This window comes from Amblyraja radiata, chromosome 19 (assembly GCF_010909765.2).
Source record: "Amblyraja radiata isolate CabotCenter1 chromosome 19, sAmbRad1.1.pri, whole genome shotgun sequence".
Classification (NCBI taxonomy): domain Eukaryota; kingdom Metazoa; phylum Chordata; class Chondrichthyes; order Rajiformes; family Rajidae; genus Amblyraja; species Amblyraja radiata.
The window spans coordinates 4,075,302-4,102,874 of record NC_045974.1 but is presented as its reverse complement, the minus strand read 5'-3'; the positions used below and the strand labels follow the sequence as shown (position 1 = coordinate 4,102,874).

The 27,573-nt window shown below is 47.2% G+C and overlaps 1 protein-coding gene across 1 annotated transcript; it reads right to left on the bottom strand.

The window, feature by feature from the left end:
- Positions 1 to 18: 18 nt before the first annotated feature.
- LOC116984249 (solute carrier family 23 member 1-like) lies at positions 19 to 27,573 on the bottom strand. Its single transcript, XM_033038366.1, has 11 exons — positions 27,447 to 27,573; positions 26,922 to 27,079; positions 22,574 to 22,733; positions 13,865 to 14,046; positions 13,289 to 13,409; positions 10,707 to 10,863; positions 8,309 to 8,562; positions 4,927 to 5,091; positions 1,925 to 2,033; positions 927 to 1,022; positions 19 to 266 (listed from the first exon to the last, which is right to left on the bottom strand). Exons 1-11 carry the CDS (start codon positions 27,504 to 27,506, stop codon positions 19 to 21), a joined length of 1,710 nt encoding a protein of 569 aa, XP_032894257.1. The 5' UTR covers positions 27,507 to 27,573.

The following is a 27,573-nucleotide window of genomic DNA, read 5'->3' as shown; positions in this document are numbered from 1 at the left end:
ATGGAACGACGCAGGTTGTTAGAACAGAGTTTCCTGATGGATTTCCAGCTCCTCCTTGTCGGGAGTTTCCTGATGGATTTCCAGCTCCTCCTTGTCGGGAGCTGCCGGCTTTGGGCAGAAGGGGATGTACCGCCTCCAGGAACCTGTGCAACACCTGGTGCCGATGCCGAACGGTAGTTCGTAACAGTCGCTCTCGATCTTGTCCTTGTCCCCCTCGTCCATGACCGATTGCTTCCAGGCGATGATGCCCCGTTCTTTCTCTGTACCTGGGGAACAGAAGGTCATATCCCTGCCCAACGTCCCGGCGTGTGTGTGCCTGTCCTTTAGCCACAAGGGCCACATGCAAACTCCACATTGAGGGCTCCCAGCGTAGGTTTACAAGGTTAATTTCCGGGATAGCGGGACTGTCATACGCTGAGAGAATGGAGCGGCTGGGCTTGTACACTCTGGAGTTTAGAAGGATGAGAGGATATCTCATTGAAACATAGAAGATTGTTAAGGGCTTGGACATGCTAGAGGCAGGAAATATGTTCCCGATGTTGGGGGAGTCCAGAACCGGGGGCCACAGTTTAAGAATAAGGAGTAAGCCAATTAGAACGGAGACGAGAAAACACATTTTCTCACAGAGAGTGGTGAGTCTGTGGAATTCTCTGCCTCAGAGGGCGGTGGAGGCAGGTTCTCTGGATGCTTTCAAGAGAGAGCTAGATAGGGGTCTTAAAGATAGCGTAGTCTGGGGATATGGGGAGAAGGCAGGAACGGGGTACTGATTGTGGATGATCAGCCATGATCGCATTGAATGGTGGTGCTGGCTCGAAGGGCCGAATGGCCTCCTCCTGCACTTTCCTTGTATGTGAATACTTGGCCAATAAACTTATTCATTCATTCATTCATTCAAAACAGAGCATTGGGCCGAGACAGCAGCTTACCTGGGATGGTGTTATCTAGAAAAAAGCCCCAAAATCCTCCCACAAACATACTGGTGTTTAAAAGTACACCGAAGACTTGATCCAGCGGAAGTACTCCTAAGAAGCAGAATGGTTTGTTTTAATGTTTTGTGTACAGTCTACATAGAATCCTGGCTGAACTAAATAGGATCTCGCTGTTGTACAATAAGGAGATGCTCTAGCATTGAGGGGGTTGAGAAAGGCAAAGGGAGATGGAGATTGGGGTGTGCAGGAAGGAACAGCAGATGCTGGTTTACACAGAAGATAGACAGAAGATGCTGGAATAACTCAGCGGGACAGTCCGCATCTCCGGAGAGAAGGAAAGGGTGATGTTTCGGGTCGAGACCCTTCTTCAGACTTGCATTTGGCCACGTTTCAGTAGGTTTGAGCCACCATGGCAGGTGTTGGGGCCAGACAGTGTGTTTGTGCAGGGACAGGTGGGCCTTTAGAGTCACACACAACAGAAACAGGCCCTTCGGCCCAACCCGTCCATGCTGACCAAGATGCCAGCATCTATGCTAGTCCCATTTGCCCAGGTTTGGCCCATATCCCTCTAAAACCTTTCCAATCCATGTACCTGCCCTAGTGTTGTTTAAATGCTGCTATTGTCCCAGCCTCAACTATCTCCTCTGGCAACTAGTTCCATACACCCACCACCCGACTTTAACTATAAGGGGTAGGCCATTTAAAACTTTTTCACCCAGAAATCTGTGGAATTCTCTGCCTCAGAAGGCAGTGGGGCCAATCCTCTGGATACTTTCAAGAGAGAGCTAGATAGAGCTCTTAAAGATAGCTGAGTCAGGGGATGTGGGGAGAAGGCAGGAACGGGGTAGTGATTGTGGATGATCAGCCATGATGATCACAGTGAATGGCGGTGCTGGCTCGAAGGGCCGAATGGTCTACTCCTGCACCTATAGTCTATTGACTTGGGTAATCGTTGACAGATCTGGGCACGGACTAGCACAATGATACATCCCTACCTGTCTGTATGGACTCGGGGTGCTTGTTCATCCAGTTAGGTATGACCAGGCCGGAAAACATGGAGAATCCAAAAATAAAAATATTCCTTGAACTATTCATATCCACAAACTAAAGGGTAATAAAAGGAACAGCAATCAGAGCTTGGATTTTATCATTCAGATAAATGGATATCCACAGTCCAATGGTATGAATATACACGATATATAAATGCCAAACAATTATTAATAAACATTTAAACGAGGAGAAAACTCTTGAAATTCTACACAATATAAACTCTCAACATCACAGGACATTCTGAAGTGCACTGTCTGCAATGTAAAGGCTTGGAATTAAGCCCTCAACACACAAGATTTATATTTTACTTTCCTTGTGACAGGGCGACACGGTGGCGCAGCGGGTAGAGCTGCTGCCTCACAGCGCTAGAGACCCGGGTTCCATCCTGACCTCGGGTGCTGTCTGTGTGGAGTTTGCACGCTCTCCCTGTGACTGCATGGGTTTCCTCCGGGTGCTCCGGTTACCTCCCACATCCCAAAGACGTGCCGGTTGGTAGGTTAAATGGCCCCTCTGTAAATTGCTTCCTCAGTGTGGAGGGAACAGATGGGAAAGTGGGATAACATGGAACTAGTGTGGGCTCGGTGGGCCGAAGGGCCTGTTTCTGTACTGTATCAACTAAAAGGCTATTTTTCAGGAGTCGAGTGGCCGCCCCACCATCCGATGTAACGAGCAGGAATTGCAATGATGAGTTGAAGGATGAGAGGGTATCTTATTGAAACATACAAGATTATTAAGGGCTTGGACACGCTAGAGGCAGGAAATGTTCCCGATGATGGGGGAGTCCAGAACCAGGGGCCACAGTTTAAGAATAAGGAGTAAGCCATTTAGAACGGAGATGAAGAAACACTTTTTCTCACAGAGAGTGGTGAGTCTGTGGAATTCTCTGCCTCAGAGGGCGGTGGAGGCGGGTTCTCTGGATGCTTTCAAGAGAGAGCTAGATAGGGCTCTTAAAGATAGCGGAGTCAGGGGGTATGGGGAGAAGGCAGGAACGGGGTACTGATTGTGGATGATCAGCCATGATCACATTGAATGGCGGTGCTGGCTTGAGGGGCAGAATGGCCTCTACTCCTGCACCTATTGTCCATTGTTTATTGTTGTGGGGACACGGCAGTGGAATGGGATTTTGGAGGCAAAGATCAGCCACGATTGAATGGCAGACTGGACGCAATGGGCCGAATGGCCTCTAATTCTACTCCTGTACCTTGTGAAGTTGTGAAACACATGAGGCTCACTCTGACAGATCTTCTCCGCCTCATCTAGTGGGAAGTTGCTGCTGGTTTAGATCAAGGTGTGGAGGAGATACATGGAGCTTGCCCATCTCAGGCTCAGCACCATGTAGGCAGTGCTACCAGGGCACAGCTGCCAACAGGCGATGAGTGCAGCGTAAACCTTCAATATCAACGGGGATGAGGAGAAATTCTCTCAGCCAGAGGGTGGTGGTGAATCTGTGGAATTCATTGCCACGAACAGCCAAGTGAATGGTTATTTTTAAAGCAGAGGTGGACAGGTTCTTGACTAGTATGTGTGTCGGGGGTTATGGGGAGAAGGGGTTGAGAGGGAGAGATAGATCAGCCATGATTGAATGGTGGGGTGGACGCGATGAGGCCTAATTCTGTTCCTATGACTGATGACTTTATGAAAGATTCATTTCTATTACAATAAAATTAAAGTAAATATAACATTATTTCTGGTCCAATAAAAGCACTAGAATTTGCACCTCATTTAATTAATCAGATTTGTAAAACACTAGATAGACACAAAGTGCAGGAGTAACTCTGCAGGTCAGGCAGCATCTCTACAATACTGCCTTCTGTTGCACACTCACTCACATCACTTGGTCAACACCTTCCTTATCTCCATTCCAAACTGGCGACTGGATGGAAGGTGGAGCAGAATTCTTTACACATGAATCAGAAGAAGACTCTGGGCAGGAGGTAAGGAGCATATTGTCATCCATGCATTCAATGGGTCATAAGTTGATCAGTGATAGGAGCAGAATTATCAAGTCTACTCCGCCCATTCAATCACGGCTGATCTATCTCTCCCTCCTAACCCCATTCTCCTGCCGTCTCCCCATAAACCTCTGACACCCGCACTAATCAAGAATCTATCCATCTCTGCCTTAAAAATATCCACTGACTTGGCCTCCACAGCCTTCCGTGGTGAAGAATTCCACAGATTCACCACCCTCCGACTAAAGATGTTCCTCCTCATAGAAAACAGGTGCAGGAGGAGGCCATTCGGCCCTTCGAGCCAGCACCGCCAATCAATGTGATCATGGCTGATCGTCCCCTATCAATAACCCGTGCCTGCCTTCTCCCTTGACTCCACCAGCCCTTAAGGACATCTTCCTAAAGGAACGTCCTTTAATTCTGAGGCTGTGACCACTGGTCCTAGACTCTCCCACTAGTGGAAACATCCTCTCCACATCCACTCCATCCAGGCCTTTCACTATTCGGGAGGCTGAAGTGTTGGCAGTGTTTGCTAAAGTGGGAATGTTCGGCTTGTACTCGCTAGAATTTAGAAGACTGAGGGGGGATCTTATAGAAACTTACAAAATTCTTAAGGGGTTGGACAGGCTAGATGCAGGAAGATTGTTCCTGATGTTGGGGAAGTCCAGAACAAGGGGTCACAGTTTAAGGATAAGGGGGAAATCTTTTAGGACCGAGATGAGAAAAACATTTTTCACACAGAGAGTGGTGAATCTCTGGAATTCTCTGCCACAGAAGGTAGTTGAGGCCAGTTCATTGGCTATATTTAAGAGGGAGTTAGATGTGGCCCTTGTGGCTAAAGGGATCAGGGGGTATGGAGAGAAGGCAGGTACAGGATACTGAGTTGGATGATCAGCCATGATCATATCGAATGGCGGTGCAGGCTCGAAGGGCCGAATGGCCTACTCCTGCACCTATTGTCTATGTTTCTATCGAATGTGCTTTAGGTATTGTACCTGCAGACTTGAAATTCCGACGGCTGTGATAATTCCGAACATCACCATAAACATCCCGCCAATCACCGGGTCTGGGATGGTGCTTAAAATGGCTCCGATTTTAACAAGCAGTCCCATGCAAAGCATTAACAATCCGCACGTTACAATAACCACGCGACTGCCCACCTGAAAGCAAAGAGAACGAGAGGCATTGCACCCGGAGATCCCAGCTCCACACTCAGACGTTAGAACGGAGACGAGGAAACATTTTTTCTCACACAGAGTTGTGAGTCTGTGGAATTCTCTGCCTCAGAGGGCGGTGGAGGCAGGTTCTCTGGATGCTTTCAAGAGAGAGCTAGATAGGGCTCTTATAGATAGCGGAGTCAGGGGATATGGGGAGAAGGCAGGAACGGGGTACTGATTGGGGATGATCAGCCATGATCACATTGAATGGCGGTGCTGACTCGAAGGGCTGAATGGCCTACTCCTGCATCTAGTGGCTATTGTAATTCTTCTCTAAACAACATTATCAATTTACGGCAATGAGCTACACACAGAGACGTGGATTGGTCATAAGTGAGAGGAGTAGAATTAGGCCATTCGGCCCATCGAGTCTACTCCGCCATTCAATCATGGCTGATCTCTGCCTCCTGATTCAATTTTCCCGCCTTCTTCCCATAACCCTTGACACCCGTTCTAATCAAGAATATGTCCAGAACAAGGGGTCACAGTTTAAGGATAAGAGGGAAGTCTTTTAGGACCGAGATGAGAAAATCATTTTTTACACAGAGAGTGGTGAATCTGTGGCATTCTCTGCCACAGAAGGTAGTTGAGGCCAGTTCATTGGCTATATTTAAGAAGGAGTTAGATGTGGCCCTTGTGGCTAAAGGGATCAGGGGGTATGGAGAGATGGCAGGTACAGGATACCGAGTTGGATGATCAGCCATGATCATATCGAATGGAGGTGCAGGCTCGAAGGGCCGAATGGCCTACTCCTGCACCTATTTTCTATGTTTCTATGTTACTTCTGCCTTAAAAATATCCACTGACTTGGCCTCTACAGCCCTCAGTGGCAATGAGTTCCACAGATTAACTCCCCTCTGACTAAAGAAGTTCCTCCTCACCTCTTTTCTAAAAGAGCGCCCTTTAATTCTGGGGCTATGACCTCTGGTCCTAGACTCTCCCACCAGTGGAAATGTCCATAGGACAGGTTTGGAGGGATGTGGACAAAACACAGGCTGGTGGGACTAGTGTAGCTGGGACATGTTGGCTGGTGTGGGCAAGTTGGGCCGAAGGGCCTGTTTCCACACTGTATCACTCTATGTCTATGACTCTAACTGCGTGCTAGAGAAACTCAGCAGGTCAGGCAGCATCTGTGGAAATGGAATGGACACACAATGTTTCAGATTGGGATGTTTCAGGTGTAGAAGGAGTGAATTGATCATGGGGAACAAGGATATGGCGGACCAATTGAATAACTACTTTGGTTCCGTCTTCACTAAGGAAGACATAAATAATCTGCCGGAAATAGCAGGGGACCGCGGGTCAAAGGAGATAGAGGAACTGAGTGAAATCCAGGTTAGTCGGGAAGTGGTGTTGGGTAAATTGAATGGATTAAAGGCCGATAAATCACCAGGGCCAGATAGGCTGCATCCCAGAGTACTTAAGGAAGTAGCTCCAGAAATAGTGGATGCATTAGAGATAATTTTTCAAAACTCTTTAGGTTCTGGAGTAGTTCCTGAGGATTGGCGGGTAGCAAACGTAACCCCACTTTTTAAGAAGGGAGGGAGAGAGAAAACGGGGAATTACAGACCAGTTAGTCTAACATCGGTAGTGGGGAAACTGCTAGAGTCAGTTATTAAAGATGGGATAGCAGCACATTTGGAAAGTGGTGAAATCATTGGACAAAGTCAGCATGGATTTACGAAAGGTAAATCATGTCTGACGAATCTTATAGAATTTTTCGAGGATGTAACTAGTAGAGTGGATAGGGGAGAACCAGTGGATGTGTTGTATCTGGACTTTCAGAAGGCTTTCGACAAGGTCCCACATAAGAGATTAGTATACAAACTTAAAGCACACGGTATTGGGGGTTCAGTATTGATGTGGATAGAGAACTGGCTGGCAAACAGGAAGCAAAGAGTAGGAGTAAACGGGTCCTTTTCACAATGGCAGGCAGTGACTAGTGGGATACCGCAAGGCTCAGTGCTGGGACCACAGCTATTTACAATTTATATTAATGATCTGGATGAGGGAATTGAAGGCAACATCTCCAAGTTTGCGGATGACACTAAGCTGGGGGGCAGTGTTAGCTGTGAGGAGGATGCTAGGAGACTGCAAGGTGACTTGGATAGGCTGGGTGAGTGGGCAAATGTTTGGCAGATGCAGTATAATGTGGATAAATGTGAGGTTATCCACTTTGGTGGGAAAAACAGGAAAGCAGACTATTATCTAAATGGTGGCCGATTAGGAAAAGGGGAGATGCAGCGAGACCTGGGTGTCATGGTACACCAGTCATTGAAAGTAGGCATGCAGGTGCAGCAGGCAGTGAAGAAAGCGAATGGTATGTTAGCTTTCATAGCAAAAGGATTTGAGTATAGGAGCAGGGAGATTCTACTGCAGTTGTACAGGGTCTTGGTGAGACCACACCTGGAGTATTGCGTACAGTTTTGGTCTCCAAATCTGAGGAAGGACATTATAGCCATTGAGGGAGTGCAGAGAAGGTTCACTAGACTGATTCCTGGGATGTCAGGACTTTCATATGAAGAAAGACTGGATAGACTTGGCTTATACTCGCTAGAATTTAGGAGATTGAGAGGGGATCTTATAGAAACGTACACAATTCTTATGGGGTTGGACAGGCTAGATGCAGGAAGATTGTTCCCGATGTTGGGGAAGTCCAGGACAAGGGGTCACAGCTTAAGGATAAGGGGGAAATCCTTTAGGACCGAGATGAGAAGAAACCTTTTCACACAGAGAGTGGTGAATCTCAGGAACTCTCTGCCACAGAGGGTAGTTGAGGCCAGTTCATTGGCTATATTTAAGAGGGAGTTAGATGTGGCCCTTGTGGCTAAAGGGATCAGGGGGTATGGAGAGAAGGCAGGTACGGGATACTGAGTTGGATGATCAGCCATGATCATCCGAATGGCCTACTCCTGCACCTATTTTCTATGTATCTATGTATCTATGTAATAGATGACAAGATGGAGAGTATAAAGTTGGATTGGATTTGTGGCGACACAAGGAACTCCAGACACTGGGACCTTCTGCAAACTCGACGTGTCAGGCAGCATCTGTGGAGGGAATAGACCGGCGATGCTTCAGGTCGGGACCCTTCTTCAGACTGCTTGTAGTGGAGGCGAGAATGCTGGAACAATGTGCTGCCCCCCGCTACAGTGCCTACCTTGGTGATGCCCATAGCGCCCACGTTCTCGCTGTACGAGGTGGTTCCGTTGCCTGTCCCCCACGCCCCCGCCAGCAGGCAGCCGATCCCTTCGATGCCGATCCCGCGATTGATGGCTTCTCTGGTGGGGAGAGGAGCGCCGCAGAGCCGGGCGCAGGCGTGGTAGTCTCCCACAGACTCGATCATCGACGACACCACGCCGGCCATAATGCCAAAGGTGCCAGCCAGGCTGACTGTCGGCAAGCCCCACTGCCCTGAACACAGAGACACAGCATGAGGTTCATAGATACACCATGGAAACTGCAAATACATGGGAACCATCATCACCAGCCTCTTCCCCCCAAGCCTCACAACAGCCTGATGTGATTGATCGATCAACTGACTGATTCATTGATGAAATAATTGATTGATCGATTGATTGTTCGATTCAGTGTGGAAACAGGCCCTTCGGCCCACCGAGTCCATGCTGCCCATTGATCGCTCATTCACACTGGCTCCATGTAATCTCACTGTCGCTCCCATTCCCCGCACACTCGGGGTGATTTACACGGGCTGACTACCCGCTCGCCTTTGGGATGTGGGAGGAAACCGGAGCACACGGAGGAAACCCACACGGTCACAGGGAGAACGTGCAAACTCCACACAGACGGCACCGGGGGTCAGGATCGAACCCCTGTCTCTGGCGCTGTGAGGCAGCGGCTCTACCCGCTGCGCCACCGTGCCGCCCTTAAGGCTCTTCACTACCCTTGTTGCTATTGAAGTCAGCGTGGAGGCAACGGCTGGCCATCTTCCCTCTCCAGGGTCTGGTTAAGACACAGTTAAGACTAGTAACACCAGGGGGAACCAGGCTCTGTACTTAGCGAAGGTGCTTGTTAGTTTTCAGTAGCGTCCTATCTGCATCCTAGATTGGGCATCTTGAAAGTGGAGTGAGCAATACTGCTGGGTATATCAGGCATGCAGTTTTAATTCAGCAATCAGCTTACCGCCACTTAAGCCAGCAATATTAGATGCAACAACACAGTAGAGATACATTAGTCAATGCGTTGATGGGAACTGTGTATGTTTTTACAATTTGAGGAAATACATTTTGATCGCAACTCTTAAAACATCTCGAATGAGAGAATCACAAGGTAGTTTTAGGTATTTGGATACACAAGGAACTGCAGATGCTGCTTTATAACAAAAAGACACAAAGTGCTGGAGGCACTCAGTGGGTCAGGCAGCATCTGTGGAGAATGCAGAGAGTGGATGTTTCGGGGTCGGGACCCTTCTTCAGACTGATCGCGGATGGGGGGAGAAAACTGGAAGAGGGGTGGGGGCAGACCAAAGCTTCAAACAGTCTGAGGAAGGACCCCGACCCGAAATGTCACTTGTCTAAGAGGAGGCTTTTGCCACGTGGCTTTGGGGTGAGAAGAGGAAATTTAAAGGAGATGTTCGGGGCAAGTATTTTTTATGTGGGGTCTTGGCACATGCTGGTGGCAGATACAATAGTGGCATTTATGTGGCTATTTGATGTCAAGGCAGGGGATGGATGGATATAGACCATGTGTGGACTCCGGAGATTAGTTTGTCATGACATCACGTTCAGCACAGACATTGTGGGCCGAAGGGCCTGTTCCTTCCTGTGCTGTACTGTTCCACAGCGGGTCAGGCGGGATCTCTGGAGGACATGGGTGGGAGACATTTTGGGATGCGAAACATCACCTATCCATGTTCTCCATCGATGCCGCCTGACCCGCTGAGTTCCTCCAGCACTTTTTTGTCTTCTTTTGCAAGCCAGCATCTGCATTTCCTTGTGTCTCCACTGCATGTTAGATGTAGTAAAGTGTTGTTTGTTAACGCTCCAGTTTAATGCTTTGGGGCGCAACCATGTATTGGAGGGACCTGCTGATGAAGGTAGGCTATCAACAGCTTGCAGACACCAATGGGACGGGGTTTGGCCTGTTTCCGTGCTGTAATTGTTATATGGTTATATTATATGAAAGGAATGGAGGGTTATGGTCTGAGTGCAGGTAGATGGGACTAGGTGAGAGTAAAGCCCCTGTCCCACTTAGGAAACCTGAACGGAAACCTCTGGAGACTTTGCGCCCCATCCAAGGTTTCCGTGCGGTTCCCGGAGGTTGCAGGTAGTGGAAGCAGGTAGGGAGACTGACAAAAACCTCCGGGAAATGCACGGAAACCTTGGGTGGGGCGCAAAGTCTCCAGAGGTTTCCGTTCAGGTTTCCTAAGTGGGACAGGGGCATAAGTGTTTGGCACGGACTAGAAGTTCCGTGCTGTAATTGTTATATGGTTAATAAATGTCCGGTCTCCTGATAGCACTTGGGGCCTTGAATGTGTACGTTAAACAAGGAGGAATTCCGATCAAGTGTACAACAGCAACTGAATATGTTTTGCCTACCAGGGTATGGAATTCGAAACCATTCAACTCGACTGATAACATCGCTCTTTAAATCGGTTCTTGCGTAATATCCGTAGGCGTTGGGATCATCAGGAAATACGTTAAAAGAAGTCAGGATAATACTAATGACCCATGAGACCACAATCCCAAAAAGCACCTGCACACACATCAAATAATGAAAATCTTCTTTAACGTAATCGCACTGCGTCAGAATAATCACAACTCGTTAGATTATGCCGCGTTGGTCGAGAGCACCGCGGATACGATGCTCGAGGTGTCAGCTGCTCTACATCGGTGAGACCAATCGCAGGCTTGGCGATCGCTTCGCCCAACACCTCCGCTCGGTTCGCAATAACCAACCTGATCTCCCGGTGGCTCAGCACTTCAACTCCCCCTCCCATTCCCAATCTGACCTTTCTGTCCTGGGCCTCCTCCATGGCCAGAGTGAGTCCCACCGCAAACTGGAGGAGCAGCACCTCATATTTTGCTTGGGCAGTTTACACCCCAGCGGTACGAACATTGACTTCTCCAATTTCAGGTAGTCCTTGCTTTCTCCCTCTGCGAGTCGGGTCGGGTCCGGTTACTGAAATGGATGAAAAAAAGGCCCACGTTCCGCTCCGTTGCGTACTACACGTCAGCCCATTGCATTTAGAAGGAGGGGTCTATCTTGCTCCACTATAGGATCTTTGTGCTTCTGTATTTATCCCATTTGTTAATTTTTTGTTACTTTAGTTTAGAGATACAGCGTGGAAACAGGCCCTTCGGCCCACCGAGCCCGTGCAGGCCAGCGATCCCCCCCGTACACTAGCACGAGGGATCGTTCATAGTTTTATCAAAACCAATTATCCATCAAACCCGCACGTCTTTGGTGTGTGGGAGGGAACCGGAGCACCCGGAGAAAACCCACGCAATCACGGGGAGAGCGTACAAACTCCGTACAGACAGCACCCGTAGTCGGGATGTAACCCGGGTCTCTGGCGCTGTGAGGCAGCAACTCTACCCGCTGCGCCACCGTGCTACCCAATAAAAGGATTTTCTCTGATTTTGCAAAGAGGCACCATTTTTAAAATAACTAATCTAACACAAGGCATATTTTGTTGGTAGTTCATGATAATGTGGGTTTCTGAACGATGCTGGAAACAGGAATCGTTGCAATTGTGAATAAACTAAACGTTAAGAATCCTGCGCGGATTTGTACGTTCTCCGTGTGGCCGCGCGGGTTTCCTCCGGCTGCTCCGTATTCCACCCCCCGCCACGGGTACCATGTAATCCCGTGCTACCTGCTCCATGGTCGGATAGTCGGCGACTAAACCGTCTCCCCCACCTGGTTTGCCAGGCGAGGAGGGGGCTGTGGACCCCCAGCAGGACCAAAAACAAGACCTGCTAAAGGGCGGATGAGCTTCTAGCGAGCCAACGGCCATCCACACTTCAGTAGAAGTTGCGATCACTGTCGTAGATAGCATTGTAAGGAATGATGATAAAGCACACTCACACCAACATCCTAGACTTCCAGGGGCGGAGTCCGCAGGAACTGGAGGACAGTTTCTCTAAACGCGCTGTTTCTATAACTGAAAAAGGTGACATTTTGGGTCGGGACCCTTCTTCACACTCCGACCCAAAGCCTTGCCTATCCACGTTCTCCAGCAATGCTGCCTAACGTTCTGAGTTCCTCCAGCACTTTGTTTCTTTTTTTGTTTGTAAACCAGCCTCTGCAGTTGCTTGGTTCTAATTCTAACTGGGCTTGGATCCACTGTTGCGGTGTAATACTGAGCGAGTCCGCAGAATGATTGGGGAGGGAATCGGAGGCGTTGTGACTCCAAGACTGGTGGTGTTTCTCCATGGTGGCACCGAGAGAAATAATCGCCTTGTCTAACATCTAACTGTGATTGAGGCAGTGCAGCGTAGCTTCACAAGATTGATCCCTGGGATGGTGGGACTGTCAGATGAGGACAGATTGAAAAGACTAGGCTTGTATTCACTGGAGTTTAGAAGGATGAGGGGGTTCTTATAGAAACATATAAAATTATAAAAGGACTGGACAAGCTAGATGCAGGAAAAATATTCCCAATGTTGGGCGAGTCCAGAACCAGGGGCCAGTCTTAGAATAAAGGGGAGGTCATTTAAGACTGAGGTGAGAAAAAACTTTTCCACCCAGAGTTGTGAATTTATGGAATTTCCTGCCACAGAGGGCAGTGGAGGCCAAGTCACTGGATGGATTTAAGAGAGAGTTAGATAGAGCTCTAGGGGCTAGTGGAGTCAAGGGATATGGGGAGAAGGCAGGCACGGGTTATTGATAGGGGACGATCAGCCGTGATCACAATGAATGGTGGTGCTGGCTCGAAGGGCCAAATGGCCTCCTCCTGCACCTATTTTCTATGTTTCTAACAAAGACCCAGCGATCTTATTTGTGTGCGTCCTCTGCTGCCTGAGGAAATAAATAATTGTTCTTCCCATTCCAACATGCCTCGGGTACGAACACAAAAAGCCTCGAGACAATGACCACACATTTCACGATAAATGCATTCTTTCATGTTAACTGTTTACTGAGTCTATATTTGTACGTAAATATTACTGATACATACCGGGAACATTTGGAAAATGTTCATCCAATTAATGTGACACTTTTTACTCCTGCTGAAAGCAGGAAGTGGTACAGACACTTTCCGCAAATATTGGGAGAATAGGACAATGAAGCCGGTCGTCCTGAAATACAATTTTATCCACATGAAAGTTAATGTTCAAATGCATCCTGAACAATTCTTATTATAGTTGTAAAAATCCATAACTGGTTAATTGGAACTCTGTTGTCACCGAGTCTGTGCCGACCAGCGATCCCCGCACACTAACACTATCCAACACACACAAACACACACACACTAGGGACAATTTGTACATTTACACCAAGCCAATTAACCTACAAACCTGTACGTCCTTGGAGTGTGGGAGGAAACCGAAGATCTCGGAGAAAACCCTCGCAGGTCACGGGGTGAAGGTACAAACTCCGTACAGACAGCGCCCGTGGTCGGGATCGAACCGGGGCCTCTGGCGCTGTGAGGCAGCGACTCTACCGCTGCGCCACCACAGTGCCGCCGACTTCCGAAACAGTTTTATTGAAGAGCTTGCAAAGTTTTGAAGTATTGGGACCGTTGCGTACTTACATGCCTGAGATGCCCCAGTGGGCACCTGCATCTTTGCCTGCCGCTTCGAACAACGACAGCCCAATGAGGGAGATGGTCGGAGCTATGGTTAAAGGGCCCGTGTATCGCATTAAATATCCAATCAATCCAGAAAATCCCACAAAGATTTGGAAGACAGCTGCCACCATGATGGCTCCCTGAATCTACAAACAAATGAGATGATCTGGTTAGAACGCTGCTTTGAAACATATAAGATTGTTAAGGGTTTGGACACACTAGAGGCAGGAAACATGTTCCCGATGTTGGGATAGTCCAGAACCAGGGGCCACACATAGTTTAAGAATAAGGAGTAAGCCATTTAGAACGGAGATGAGGAAACACTTTTTCTCACAGAGAGTGGTGAGTCTGTGGAATTCTCTGCCTCAGAGGGCGGTGGAGGCCGGTTCTCTGGATGCTTTCAAGAGAGAGCTAGATAGGGCTCTTAAAGATAGCGGAGTCAGGGGATATGGGGAGAAGGCAGGAACGGGGTACTGATTGGGGATGATCAGCCACGATCACATTGAATGGCGGTGCTGGCTCGAAGGGCCGAATGGCCTACTCCTGCACCTATTGTCTATTGTCCCGTACCCAAGGCCAGATGAAACCAAGCAAAACAGTCACTCTGACATTCAAAAAACCTCCGAGTCCGTGCCGACCATCGATCGCCCGTTCACACTAGTTCCATGCTATCCCACTTTCTCATCCGCTCCCTACACACTAGGGGGCAATTTACAGAGGGGCCGATTAACCTACAAACCCGCACGTCTTTGGTGATGTGGGAGGAAACCGGAGCACCCGGAGGAAACCCACAGTGTCACGGGGAGAACGTGCAAACTCCGCACAGACAGCACCCACGGTCAGGATCGAACCCGGGTCTGTGAGGCAGCGGCTCCACCCACTGCACCGCTGTCCTCACATCAACTATTTACTGAAATGACAATGTAAAATTCATATTTGAAACTGTCCATTAGATAAATAGATTATATCTGTCTATTTCCTTCTGTGGAGAACCCACCCGGTGGCGCTGGTGCTAGCTGCCTCCGCCTTCAGTCCGCTATCTTTTAGTTTTTTTTTATTATGTTTGAAGTGCGTTTTTTTGTGGGGATTTTTATGTCTTTACGTGGGGGGAAGAGGGTACGGTAAGGGGGATTCCGTCCTTCAGTCGCTTCCTGGAGAGGATGCGACTATTATTCGAGTCGCATCCTCGCATCCCCTCGCCCCCCCTCCCCCGCCTACCTACTGGATTGGTTTGGCCTTTCCTGCCGGGATCGACCAGAGCTCCAGCAGCAGCAGCAGCAGCGGTGGGGGCAGCGCTGGATACATCGCGGGGCGGGCGATGCCTTACCGGGGATCGCCGTTTGGAGCTCTGGAGCGCTGGGCCTGCTGCACCGACATGGCGGAGCTGTGGTTCACGGAGCTCCCAACACGGGCGGCGCTGACCAACATTGTGGGACTTTGGACTTCGGGAGCCGGGGACTCCGGTGGGAGGCGGCTGATCTGAAGGTCCGGGCCGCTGAGGAGGATGTTCTCCGTCGGGGATCGGCGTCGGAGTTCCATCGTTCCCGGCGTGAGGGCCTGAGCGGCGACTGCGGGTGCTCGGGAGGCCCCCGACCACGGGTGAACATCTGGGAAGATCGGCGGGGAGGCTGGCTGGACTATGGCACCTTCCTCAACTTTGGTGCCGCTGTGGGGTCATGTTGTGTCGTGGACTTCTGTGTTTGTGCTTTTTTTAAATATTTATTATTTATTTATTATTTATTTTTATGTTACTTGACTGTAAGGAAAATCCATTTTGTTGTCTCTTATAAGATAATGACAATGAATTGAATACAATACAATACAATCCAGGAAGCATGCGAAAGAATAGGGTGATTTCACGAAAGGTCACTGGATCGTAAATCCCCACTCACGTGACCGAAAATTTTAACTGGGGGACAAGCGTCACTTCCGGTACATGTTAGTGGATGGGAAAACACGCACTTTCACACCCGTTAAAAACATCGAAAACCGCCAGTTTTTGAGCTGCAATTAACGGAGCCAGTCGGGGTGACCGTGAGGAACAGCTACCTACATTTACAGTCCAAAAAAAAGATAGAAACTAAGGTAAATACAAGAGCGAGCTGAAGGTGTAAAAAAGGTGGAAGTGCTAGCGGACTTTTTTCTTGGAGATTTAAGCGGCCTTTTCACGGGGCGACTTGACGCAAGAGTTAACCGGAGTTTAACATCGTGGGAACCTCGTGCGATAACAGTACGGCATTCGTGGACCACCGTGGACCACCGTAGCGCTAACGGCAGGTCATCGTGTAACTTGGTCACTCGGGAGAAAATTCAAGAAAGTTTGAATTTCTCCAAGATTGACTTGTACACTTGTGGTTGAGTATTGCAACATTATATGAACGTAGTGGCCAGTGCGATATCCGTAATAACTCTTGCGGGTACGGTGGGAACTCCTGCGAACGGTGAACCCGGAAGCTGGACAGAGGGGACAGAAGGTGAGTAAAAATTATCTTCTGTGGGATTGAATTTTAAAAATAAATAAAAATAAAGATTTGCATCCGCATATGGACATCAACTTATTCATGAGTTATGTTAATGAGATTCAAGAAAATAACTATAATCTTTAAAAGGGACTTTAAAAGGGACTTTACTGAAAGGTTACGCATTTTTATGGTCCGTGAGAAATTTTTCACATGTACTTCTTTGAGAGATACAGGTCGGAGTCCTCGGGTCCAGGGGTCCGGAACGCTACCAATCAATGTTGTACAGAGACCCGTGTAAGGAATGAACTGCACATACTGGTTTAAACCGAAGACAGACACAAAAAGCTGGAGTAACTCAGCGAGTCAAGCAGCATCTCTGGAGAAAAAAAGCTGATGTTTCGGGACGAGACACATCTTCAGACTCAATTCCGATTAGGCTGTCTGAAGAAGGGCTCCGATTCGAATCGTCACCTATTCTTTTTCTCCAGAGATGCTGCCTGACCCGCTGACTTACTCCAGCTTTTTATGTTTTTCTTCCCAGATCTGACTTACCTGCCGAGTTACACCAACATTTTGTGTACTTCTGTGCGTATTAACCAGCATCTGCAGTTCCTTTAGACATTACCTAACTTCAGATTTTAGAGATATAGCGCGTGGGAACTCCTGCGAACGGTAAACCCGGAAGCTGGACAGAGGGGACAGAAGGTGGTCTCAATATCGACAAGGGAACATGTGTCCTTCGAGGACGTCCCACCTAATTGTCATTGTTGGATAATCTTTTTAACAGGAACACTTGCAGAGATGGCTCCCAGAAAATCTCAAAGAAAGGGGGTAAAGCGTGTCAGAGATGTTTTTGCCATGTTGCGCTATTCAGTTTCTATATTGTTTCAGTTTCTATATCTATATTGTTGCTCTATTCAGTTTCACAGGGGGTCGGGACGGGACTGGAGTTGGGAGAGAAAGGTGGGGGAGTCGAGGGAGAGGAGGGGGAGACAGATGGGGGTGTCTTCATTTACTGGCGGCGGGTGTCTGTCACTGAAACAGGCAGGTGAGATTTCACATCCACCTTGTGTGTGCCTCTCTCTCTCTCTCCCTCCCTCTTACACAGGCTGAGAGACTCTGCCTCTGTGAGTGTACGTCTCTTTCTCCCCCTCTCCCACACACAGAAAGACCGAGGTACTGTGCTCAGTCCATCTGTGTCTCCCACATACACAGTAAAATATGTCTCCAAATGAGCCAATTCAACCAAGGGAGGACATATATAGTGTGTGAAAAAAAAAGTTACATCATTTGTGTCACGTGTAGTTCACGATGTTCATTCAAGATTTAACGCGGAAGCTCGGGAAACGGACAAGTCACTCGCACAAATAACAGAAATGCCGAGTACCGTGGGAACTCTTTATCTCCCCCCGTTATATCGTGCGAGACTCGTGCTGGACCACGACCTCTTCACTCTGGTGACATCTTGCGTCAACTCGCCCCGTGAAAAAGCCCCATAAAAGATCCAAAATATCGGGAATTATCGCGTTTGCTCGCTGCATTTCATCAAAAGTGGCATTATTGACTTTTTATCTTTATTCATTTGTTATATGAAAAGTATTAAAAGTTAGAAACCCGTCAGTAAAATTGCAAAATCGCCCATGGTTTTCGGGTGAGTTTTAACATGCAAAATGAAAACGCTTCTGAAGCTCCATTTACCATTTAAATAATCGTAAGCTTGCATCTCAGTAAAATTGATTTCCAAACGCATTGAGAGTTTACGATTATTTAAATGGTAAATGGAGCTTCAGAAGCGTTTTCATTTTGCATGTTAAAACCCACCCGAGAACCATGGGCAATTTTGCAATTTTTACTGACGGGTTTCTAACTTTTAATACTTTTCATATAACAAATGAATAAAGATAACAAAGTCAATAATGCCACTTTTGATGAAATGCAGCGAGCAAACGCGATAATTCCCGATATTTTGGATCTTTAAATCTCCAAGAAAAAAGTCTGCTAGCACTTCCGCCTTTTTTACACCTTCAGCTCGCTCTTGTATTTACCTTAGTTTCTATCTTTTTTTTGGACTGTAAATGTAGGTAGCTGTTCCTCACGGTCACCCCGACTGGCTCCGTTAATTGCAGCTCAAAAACGGGCCGTTTTCGATATTTTTAACGGGTGTGAAAGTGCGTGTTTTCCCATTCACTAACATGTACCGGAAGTGACGCTTGTCCCCCAGTTAAAATTTTCGGTCACGTGAGTGGGGATTTACGCTCCAGCGACCTTTCGTGAAATCACCCTATAGAAACATAGAAAATAGGTGCAGGAGTAGGCCATTCGGCCCTTCGAGCCTGCACCGCCATTCAATATGATCATGGCTGATCATCCAACTCAGTATCCTGTACCTGCCTTCTCTCCATACCCTCTGATCCCTTTAGCCACAAGGGCCACATCTAACTCCCTCTTAAATATAGCCAATGAACTGGCCTCAACTACCTTCTGTGGCAGATAATTCCACAGATTCACCACTCTCTGTGTGAAAAATGTTTTCCTCATCTCGGTCCTAAAAGATTTCCCCCTTATCCTTAAACTGTGACCCCTTGTTCTGGACTTCCCCAACAATCTTCCTGCATCTAGCCTGTCCAACCCCTTAAGAATTTTGTAAGTTTCTATAAGATCCCCCCTCAGTCTTCTAAATTCTAGCGAGTACAAGCCGAGTCTATCCAGTCTTTCTTCATATGAAAGTCCTGCCATCCCAGGAATCAGTCTGGTGAACCTTCTCTGTACTCCCTCTATGGCAAGAATGTCTTTCCTCAGATTAGGAGACCAAAACTGTACGCAATACTCCAGGTGTGGTCTCACCAAGACCCTTTTAGTTTATTTTAGTTTTACTGGTCTGGACTAACACAAGCTCGTTGCATCAGGTACTTTCCAAAGAAATAGTTTTGTTTAACTTATTTGATTGTCACGTGTACCGAGGTACAGTGAAAAGCTTTTTTGTTGCATGCTATCCAGTCAGCGGAAAGACTATACATGATTGCAATGGAGGCATTTACAGCCTATAGATACATAGAAACATAGAAATTAGGTGCAGGAGTAGGCCATTCGGCCCTTCGAGCCTGCACCACCATTCAATATGATCATGGCTGATCATCCAACTCAGTATCCCGTACCTGCCTTCTCTCCATACCCTCTGATCCCCTTAGCCACAAGGGCCACATCTAACTCCCTCTTAAATATAGCCAATGAACTGGCCTCGACTACCCTGTGGCAGGGAGTTCCAGAGATTCACCACTCTCTGTGTGAAAAAAGTTCTTCTCATCTCGGTTTTAAAGGATTTCCCCCTTATCCTTAAGCTGTGACCCCTTGTCCTGGACTTCCCCAACATCGGGAGCAATCTTCCTGCATCTAGCCTGTCCAACCCCTTAAGAATTTTGTAAGTTTCTATAAGATCCCCTCTCAATCTCCTAAATTCTAGAGAGTATAAACCAAGTCTATCCAGTCTTTCTTCATAAGACAGTCCTGACATCCCAGGAATCAGTCTGGTGAACCTTCTCTGCACTCCCTCTATGGCAATAATGTCCTTCCTCAGATTTGGAGACCAAAACTGTACGCAATACTCCAGGTGTGGTCTCACCAAGACCCTGTACAACTGCAGTAGAATCTCCCTGCTCCTATACTCAAATCCTTTTGCTATGAAAGCTAACATACCATTCGCTTTCTTCACTGCCTGCTGCACCTGCATGCCCACTTTCAATGACTGGTGTACCATGACACCCAGGTCTCGCTGCATCTCCCCTTTTCCTAGTCGGCCACCATTTAGATAATAGTCTGCTTTCCTGTTTTTGCCACCAAAATGGATAACCTCACATTTATCCACATTATACTGCATCTGCCAAACATTTGCCCACTCACCCAGCCTATCCAAGTCACCTTGCAGTCTCCTAGCATCCTCCTCACAGCTAACACTGCCCCCCAGCTTAGTGTCATCCGCAAACTTGGAGATATTGCCTTCAATTCCCTCATCCAGATCATTAATATATATTGTAAATAGCTGGGGTCCCAGCACTGAGCCTTGCGGTACCCCACTAGTCACTGCCTGCCATTGTGAAAAGGACCCGTTTACTCCTACTCTTTGCTTCCTGTTTGCCAGCCAGTTCTCTATCCACATCAATACTGAACCCCCAATGCCGTGTGTTTTAAGTTTGTAAACTAATCTCTTATGTGGGACCTTGTCGAAAGCCTTCTGGAAGTCCAGATACACCACATCCACTGGTTCTCCCCTATCCACGCTACTAGTTACATCCTCGAAAAATTCTATAAGATTCGTCAGACATGATTTACCTTTTGTAAATCCATGCTGACTTTGTCCAATGATTTCACCACTTTCCAAATGTGCTGCTATCCCATCTTTAATAACTGACTCTAGCAGTTTCCCCACTACCGATGTTAGACTAACTGGTCTGTAATTCCCCGTTTTCTCTCTCCCTCCCTTCTTAAAAAGTGGGGTTACGTTTGCTACCCGCCAATCCTCAGGAACTACTCCAGAATCTAAAGAGTTTTGAAAGATTATTACTAATGCATCCACTATTTCTGGAGCTACTTCCTTAAGTACTCTGGGATGCAGCCTATCTGGCCCTGGGGATTTATCGGCCTTTAATCCATTTAATTTACCCAACACCACTTCCCGGCTAACCTGGATTTCACTCAATTCCTCCAACTCCTTTGACCGGCGGTCCCCTGCTATTTCCGGCAGATTATTTATGTCTTCCTTAGTGAAGACGGAACCAAAGTAGTTATTCAATTGGTCCGCCATATCCTTGTTCCCCACGATCAACTCACCCGTTTCTGACTGCAAGGGACCTACATTTGTTTTAACTAATCTCTTTCTTTTCACATATCTATAAAAACTTTTGCAGTCAGTTTTTATGTTCCCTGCCAGTTTTCTTTCATAATCTATTTTTCCTTTCCTAATTAAGCCCTTTGTCCTCCTCTGCTGGTCTCTGAATTTCTCCCAGTCCTCCGGTATGCTGCTTTTTCTGGCTAATTTGTACGCATCATCCTTCGCTTTGATACTATCCCTGATTTCCCTTGTTATCCACGGATGCACTACCTTCCCTGATTTATTCTTTTGCCAAACTGGGATGAACAATTTTTGTAGTTCATCCATGCAGTCTTTAAATGTCTTCCATTGCATATCCACCGTCAACCCTTTTAGAATTAATTGCCAGTCAATCTTGGCCAATTCACGTCTCATACCCTCAAAGTTACCTTTCTTTAAGTTCAGAACCATTGTTTCTGAATTAACAATGTCACTCTCCATCCTAATGATGAACTCAACCATATTATGGTCACTCTTGCCCAAGGGGGCACGTACAACAAGACTGCTAACTAACCCTTCCTCATTACTCAATACCCAGTCTAAAATAGCCTGCTCTCTCGTTGGTTCCTCTACATGTTGATTTAGATAACTATCCCGCATACATTCCAAAAAATCCTCTTCCTCAGCACCCCTGCCAATTTGATTCACCCAATCTATATGTAGATTGAAGTCACCCATTATAACGGTTTTGCCTTTGTCGCATGCATTTCTAATTTCCTGTTTGATACCATCTCCAACTTCACTACTACTGTTAGGTGGCCTGTACACAACACCCACCAGCGTTTTCTGCCCCTTAGTGTTTCGCAGCTCTACCCTTATACATGATAAGGGAATAACGTTTAGTGCAAGGTAAAGCCAGTAAGGACAGATCAAGGATAGGGGTGGGAGATTGCAACCTTTTCCACCCTGTTTCGACGAACGCAATCGACCTGGCGTGCACAAACAGAAGATCAAACGGAACAATGTGGTTAAGAAGGAACTGCAGATGCTGGAGAAATCGAAGGTAGACAAAAATGCTGGAGAAACTCAGCGGGTGCGGCAGCATCTATGGAGCAAAGGAAATAGGCGACGTTTCAGGCCCGAAACTCTGAAGGAAATAGGCAAAGTTTCAGGTCAAAACCTGGATGGAAATAGGCAAAGCTTCGGGCCGAAACCCTGAAGGAAATAGGCAACGTTTCGGCCCGAAACGTTGCCTATTTCCTTCGCTCCATAGATGCTGCTGCACCCGCTGAGTTTCTCCAGCATTTTTGTCTACCATCAAAGAGAACAGGTCGTCTTACAACTTTAGGCTGTGCATGCCATACTCAAGAAGGAGAAGGGGGATAGTCCAAGGGTGGCCTCTCGTACCTCTCGCAGGCGTATCTGCCAGATTTCAATGAAGACAGGATCGCTGACATTGACCAGGGTCTTGTTGGAGGTCCAGGCTGGGCATTTATAATCGGGCAAGGACATCATGGCAAAAGTGGGAGCCAGGAAAGCAAAGGTCCCTCCTTGAACGATGGGCAACCTGTAACAAAGACGGCATTCCGGTCAACGTTCCTCTCCGCGCAAAGATCACATTTGCTCCAGTTATTCACCTCACCCACACAACATCGAAGGGATCGACAGGAGGAGGCTCTGCCTCGAAAGGCAGCCGGCATCATCAAGGACCCGCACCACCCCTGGCCACGCTCTCGTTTCACTCCTGCCATCGGGAAGAAGGTACAGGAGCCTGAAAACCGCGACCACCAGGTTCAGTATCAGCTTCTCCCCAACAACCTGTCAGTCTCTTGAACACTGACCTCAACTTTCAAGTCAAGTAAGTAAGTAAGTAAGTAAGTAAGTTTATTAGCCAAGTATTCACATACAAGGAATTTGCCTTGGTGCTCCGCCCACAAGTAACAACATGACATACAGTGACAGTTACGAATGACTCAGAAAACACTAAACATTGATAATAATAAAACATTAATGATAAAAAGGGAGGCTACATAACACACTAAAACATCGGGCTCCCCAATCCTGACACAATACATTGCTTTTACCGTTAAGGTTCACAAATCAGTTGATTTATTGGTGGTCAGTAATAAAGCAAATAGATTCCTCTATCAATGTTTACTCTTCTAATTATGAGTCATGATTTAATTGCTTGTGATTGATAACACTTGTTACTTATCTACTTTCACAGACACCTTTCTCATTTAATTCTCATATAGAGGATACCAGTCTTTCTTACCTTTAATTTAGTTTAGAGATACAGCGCGGAAACAGGCCCTTCGGCCCACCGAGTTTGTGCTGGCCAACGATCCCGATGCACTAACTCTATCCTACACACATTTGGGACAATTTATAATTTTACCAAAGTCAATTAACCTGCAAACCTGCACGTCTTTGGAGAGCGGGAGGAAAATCATGATTGAATGGCGGAGTGGACTCGATAGCCTACATCTGCTCCAATTACTTGAATTTTTGACCCGCCTGTCCAAATGCTTTTTAAATGCTATTATAGTACCTGTCGCAACTTGTTCCATACTCCTCTGGCAGTTTGTTCCATACATCCTTCACCCTCTGTGTGAAAAAGCTGCCCCTCAGGTTCCTACTAAATTTCTCCCCTCTCATCTTAAACGCAGGTCTGCTGGTTCGTGATTCCCCTACTTTGGGGAAAAACAATCCACCCTATCTGTTCCCCTTGTGGTTTTATACACCCCTCTCAGCCTGGGGCATTTTGTTTGGTATTGTACCGTCTGTTTTGTAATTTGACACCGTGTTCTTAGATTTGCACAAAGAACTTGGCAAACATTTTTTCTTAAATGCCGAAAAGACATTCTTACAGTAGTTGCAAGAGAGATTAGCCATGCCCACATCTGCCAGGGGTCACTTTGGTTTAAAATAAAGCTCCCTCTGTCTCTCACTGGTACATGACATCTGACAGGAAATATCTCTAACGGATGCTGCGTACCTGGAGAGAAAAGACGCAACGAAGAAAAGATTCAGAATTAAAGGGCGCACCTTTAGAAAGGAGATGAGGAGGAATTTCTCCAGTCAGAGAGGGTGGTGAATCTGTGGGATTCATTGCCACAGACGGCTGTGGAGGCCAAGTCAATGGGTTTTTGTTTTAAGGCAGAAATTGACAGATTCCTAATTAGTACGGGTGTCGGGGGTTATGGGGAGAAGGCAGGAGAATGGGGTTGAGAGGGAGAGATAGATCAGCCATGACTGAATGGCGGAATAGACTTGATGGGCCGAATGGCCTAATACTGCTCCTGGAACGTAAGACCTTATGAATAAGTCACTACTGATGGAAAAAAATGATGTATTGTTTGTCACTGAAGTCTTTAAACACTTATCAGGGCATGTGATGGGAATTGATAGATGTTTTAGCCTGAGCCACAGTTCACAGGTGATGGCCATTCACCTCTTTGAGAAATTCAACAAAATGCAATTCATTTCAGAATTAACTTTCTACATATATTGCTGTCCCGTGATCTAGGTTGGCTTAGATAGAACACAGCACAGGAACAGGCCCTTTGGCCCACAATGTCCATGCCAACATGATGCCAGGTTAAACTAATCTCCTCTGCCCGCACGTGATCCATATCCCTCCATTCCTGCGTATCCATCTTGTATCCCGTACCTACTGAAGACTCCACCAGGAACTATACTGGAAGTTGGACAAGTTTTTTTATGTACTGGACAATTTTTTTTACATTTTTCCAAGCCAATTAGACCACAAACCTGCACGTCTTTGGAGTGTGGGAGGAAAGCGAAGATCTCGGAGAAAACCCACGCAGGTCACGGGGAGAACGTGCAAACTCCATACAGACAGCGCCTCCAGCAGATTGTTTAAGAAGGAACTGCAGATGCTGGAAAATCGAAGGTAGACAAAAGTGCTGGAGAAACTCCATCCTCAAACTGTGACCCCTTGTTCTGGACTTCCCCAACATTGGGAACAATCTTCCTGCATCTAGCCTGTCCAACCCCTTAAGAATTTTGTAAGTTTTTATAAGATCCCCCCTCAGTCTTCTAAATTCTAGCGAGTACAAGCCGAGTCTATCCAGTCTTTCTTCATATGAAAGTCCTGCCATCCCAGGAATCAGTCTGGTGAACCTTCTCTGTACTCTCACAAGAATGTCTTTCCTCAGATTAGGAGACCAAAACTGTACGCAATACTCCAGGTGTGGTCTCACCAAGACCCTGTACAACTGCAGTAGACAGGGCCTTGGTGACGTGCAGGTTTGGAGGTTAAATCTTCTGTGATTATGTCCTGACACTTGGTGCCCCCGTGACACAGCATTTACAGAAGGTCCGAGTGCCCCATTGAACCTTGCTCTCGTTAACCTTTCACGCAGGTGAGATCAGCAGCTGTTTGACACGTTCTTTGACCGCACCCTCTCTGGTGAAATGCCTTTGACCTGAAACGCTGGCTATTTAGCTATTTATCTTTCTATCCGTGCTACTTGACCTGATGAGTGTTTGTGGCACGATCTGCTTTTTATTGTCGATCTCCAGGGATTTTATGACTTTGAGAAAAACATTTTTCACACAGTGGTGAATCTGTGGAATTCACTGCCACAGAAGGTAGTTGAGGCCAGTTCATTGGCTATATTTAAGAGGGAGTTAGATGTGGCCCTTGTGGCTAAAGGGATCAGGGGGTATGGAGAGAAGGCAGGTACAGGATACTGAGTTGGATGATCAGCCATGATCATATTGAATGGTGGTGCAGGCTCGAAGGGCCGAATGGCCTACTCCTGCACCTATTTTCTATGTTTCTATGTTTCTTTGTGATAAGGCACGGTGGCGCATCTGGAGCTGCTCCAGAGACCCGGGTTCTTCCTGACCGCGGCTGCTGCCCGTACAGAGATTGCACGCTCTCCCCGTGACCGCGTGGGTTTCCTCCCGCACTCCAGACGTGCAGGTTTGGAGGTTAAATTGTCCCCGATTGTGTAGGATAGAACGAGTGTGCGGGGATCGCTGGTGGGTGAGGAATCAATGGGCCGAAGGGCCTGTTTCCGTGCTGAATCTCTGAACCAGGATCTGAAAGAGGATTTCAGTATAGGAGTAAAGAGGTTCTTCTGCAGTTGTATAGGGCTCTGGTGAGACCACATCTGGAGTATTGTGTACAGTTTTGGTCTCCTAATTTGAGGAAGGACATCCTTGTGATTGAGGCAGTGCAGCGTAGGTTCACGAGTTTGATCCCTGGGATGGCGGGACTGTCATATGAGGAAAGATTGAAAAGACTAGGCTTGTATTCACTGGAGTTTAGAAGGATGAGGGAAATCTTATAGAAACATATAAAATTATAAAAGGACTGGACAAGCTAGATGCAGGAAAAATGTTCCCAATGTTGGGCGAGTCCAGAACCAGGGGCCACAGTCTTAGAATAAAGGGGAGGTCAGTTAAGACTGAGGTGAGGAAAAACTTTTTCACCCAGAGAGTTGTGAATTTATGGAATTCCCTGCCACAGAGGGCAGTGGAGGCCAAGTAACTGGATGGATTTAAGAGAGAGTTAGATAGAGCTCTCAGGGCTAGTGGAGTCAAGGGATATGGGGAGAAGGCAGGCACGCGTTATTGATAGGGGACGATCAGCCATGATCACAATGAATGGCGGTGCTGGCTTGGAGGGCTGAATGGACTCCTCCTGCGTCTATTTTCTATGTTTCTATGTAACTAAACAAAAGATAAAGGTCAAATATTACGATGTAGTTTGCTAACTCACCTGATACCAAACAGAACTTGAAGCAGCGTGCAGAATCCTGACACAAAGAACATGGTGCTCATGAGTCGACTCTGGGTGAAGTAATCATGTTGTAAGCAGATCACTCGGGTTAGTATGCGAGGAACGGCCACAGTACTGCCCAAAGCCGTCAGGAAATGCTACGGAAAATGTCGTTACACACAGAAGTTTAGTCTCCGTTCAATGGCGGTTCACCATCACATTTGCCTAAATACGCAGGCAAACGGAATCAAGGGATACGGGGAGAAAGCAGGAACGGGGTACTGACTTTTGGATGATCGGCCATGATCACTCTGGGAACTCCCCCTTTCCATACCCATTCATAAATTCATAACTTATAGGAGCAGAATTAGGCAGCCAGGCTGAATGGCGGAGTAGACTTGATGGGCCGAATGGCCTAATTCTTCTCCTATCCTTTATGAACTAATGGAAGTGTCTCCAAAACATGGCAATGCCCACTGCAGGTGAGGAATAAGCCTCGCCCCTCATTCTCTCTGCATCTCTTACCTGCGTGCCAAAGAGTATACACAAGTACCAGGGTGGGTTGTCGGTGATAAGATAGAGCATCTTGTTTGCTTCACCCACAGCTGAAGGATGGTTGCTTTTCCCACCTTTCCCGAGGGTGCGGGCGTGA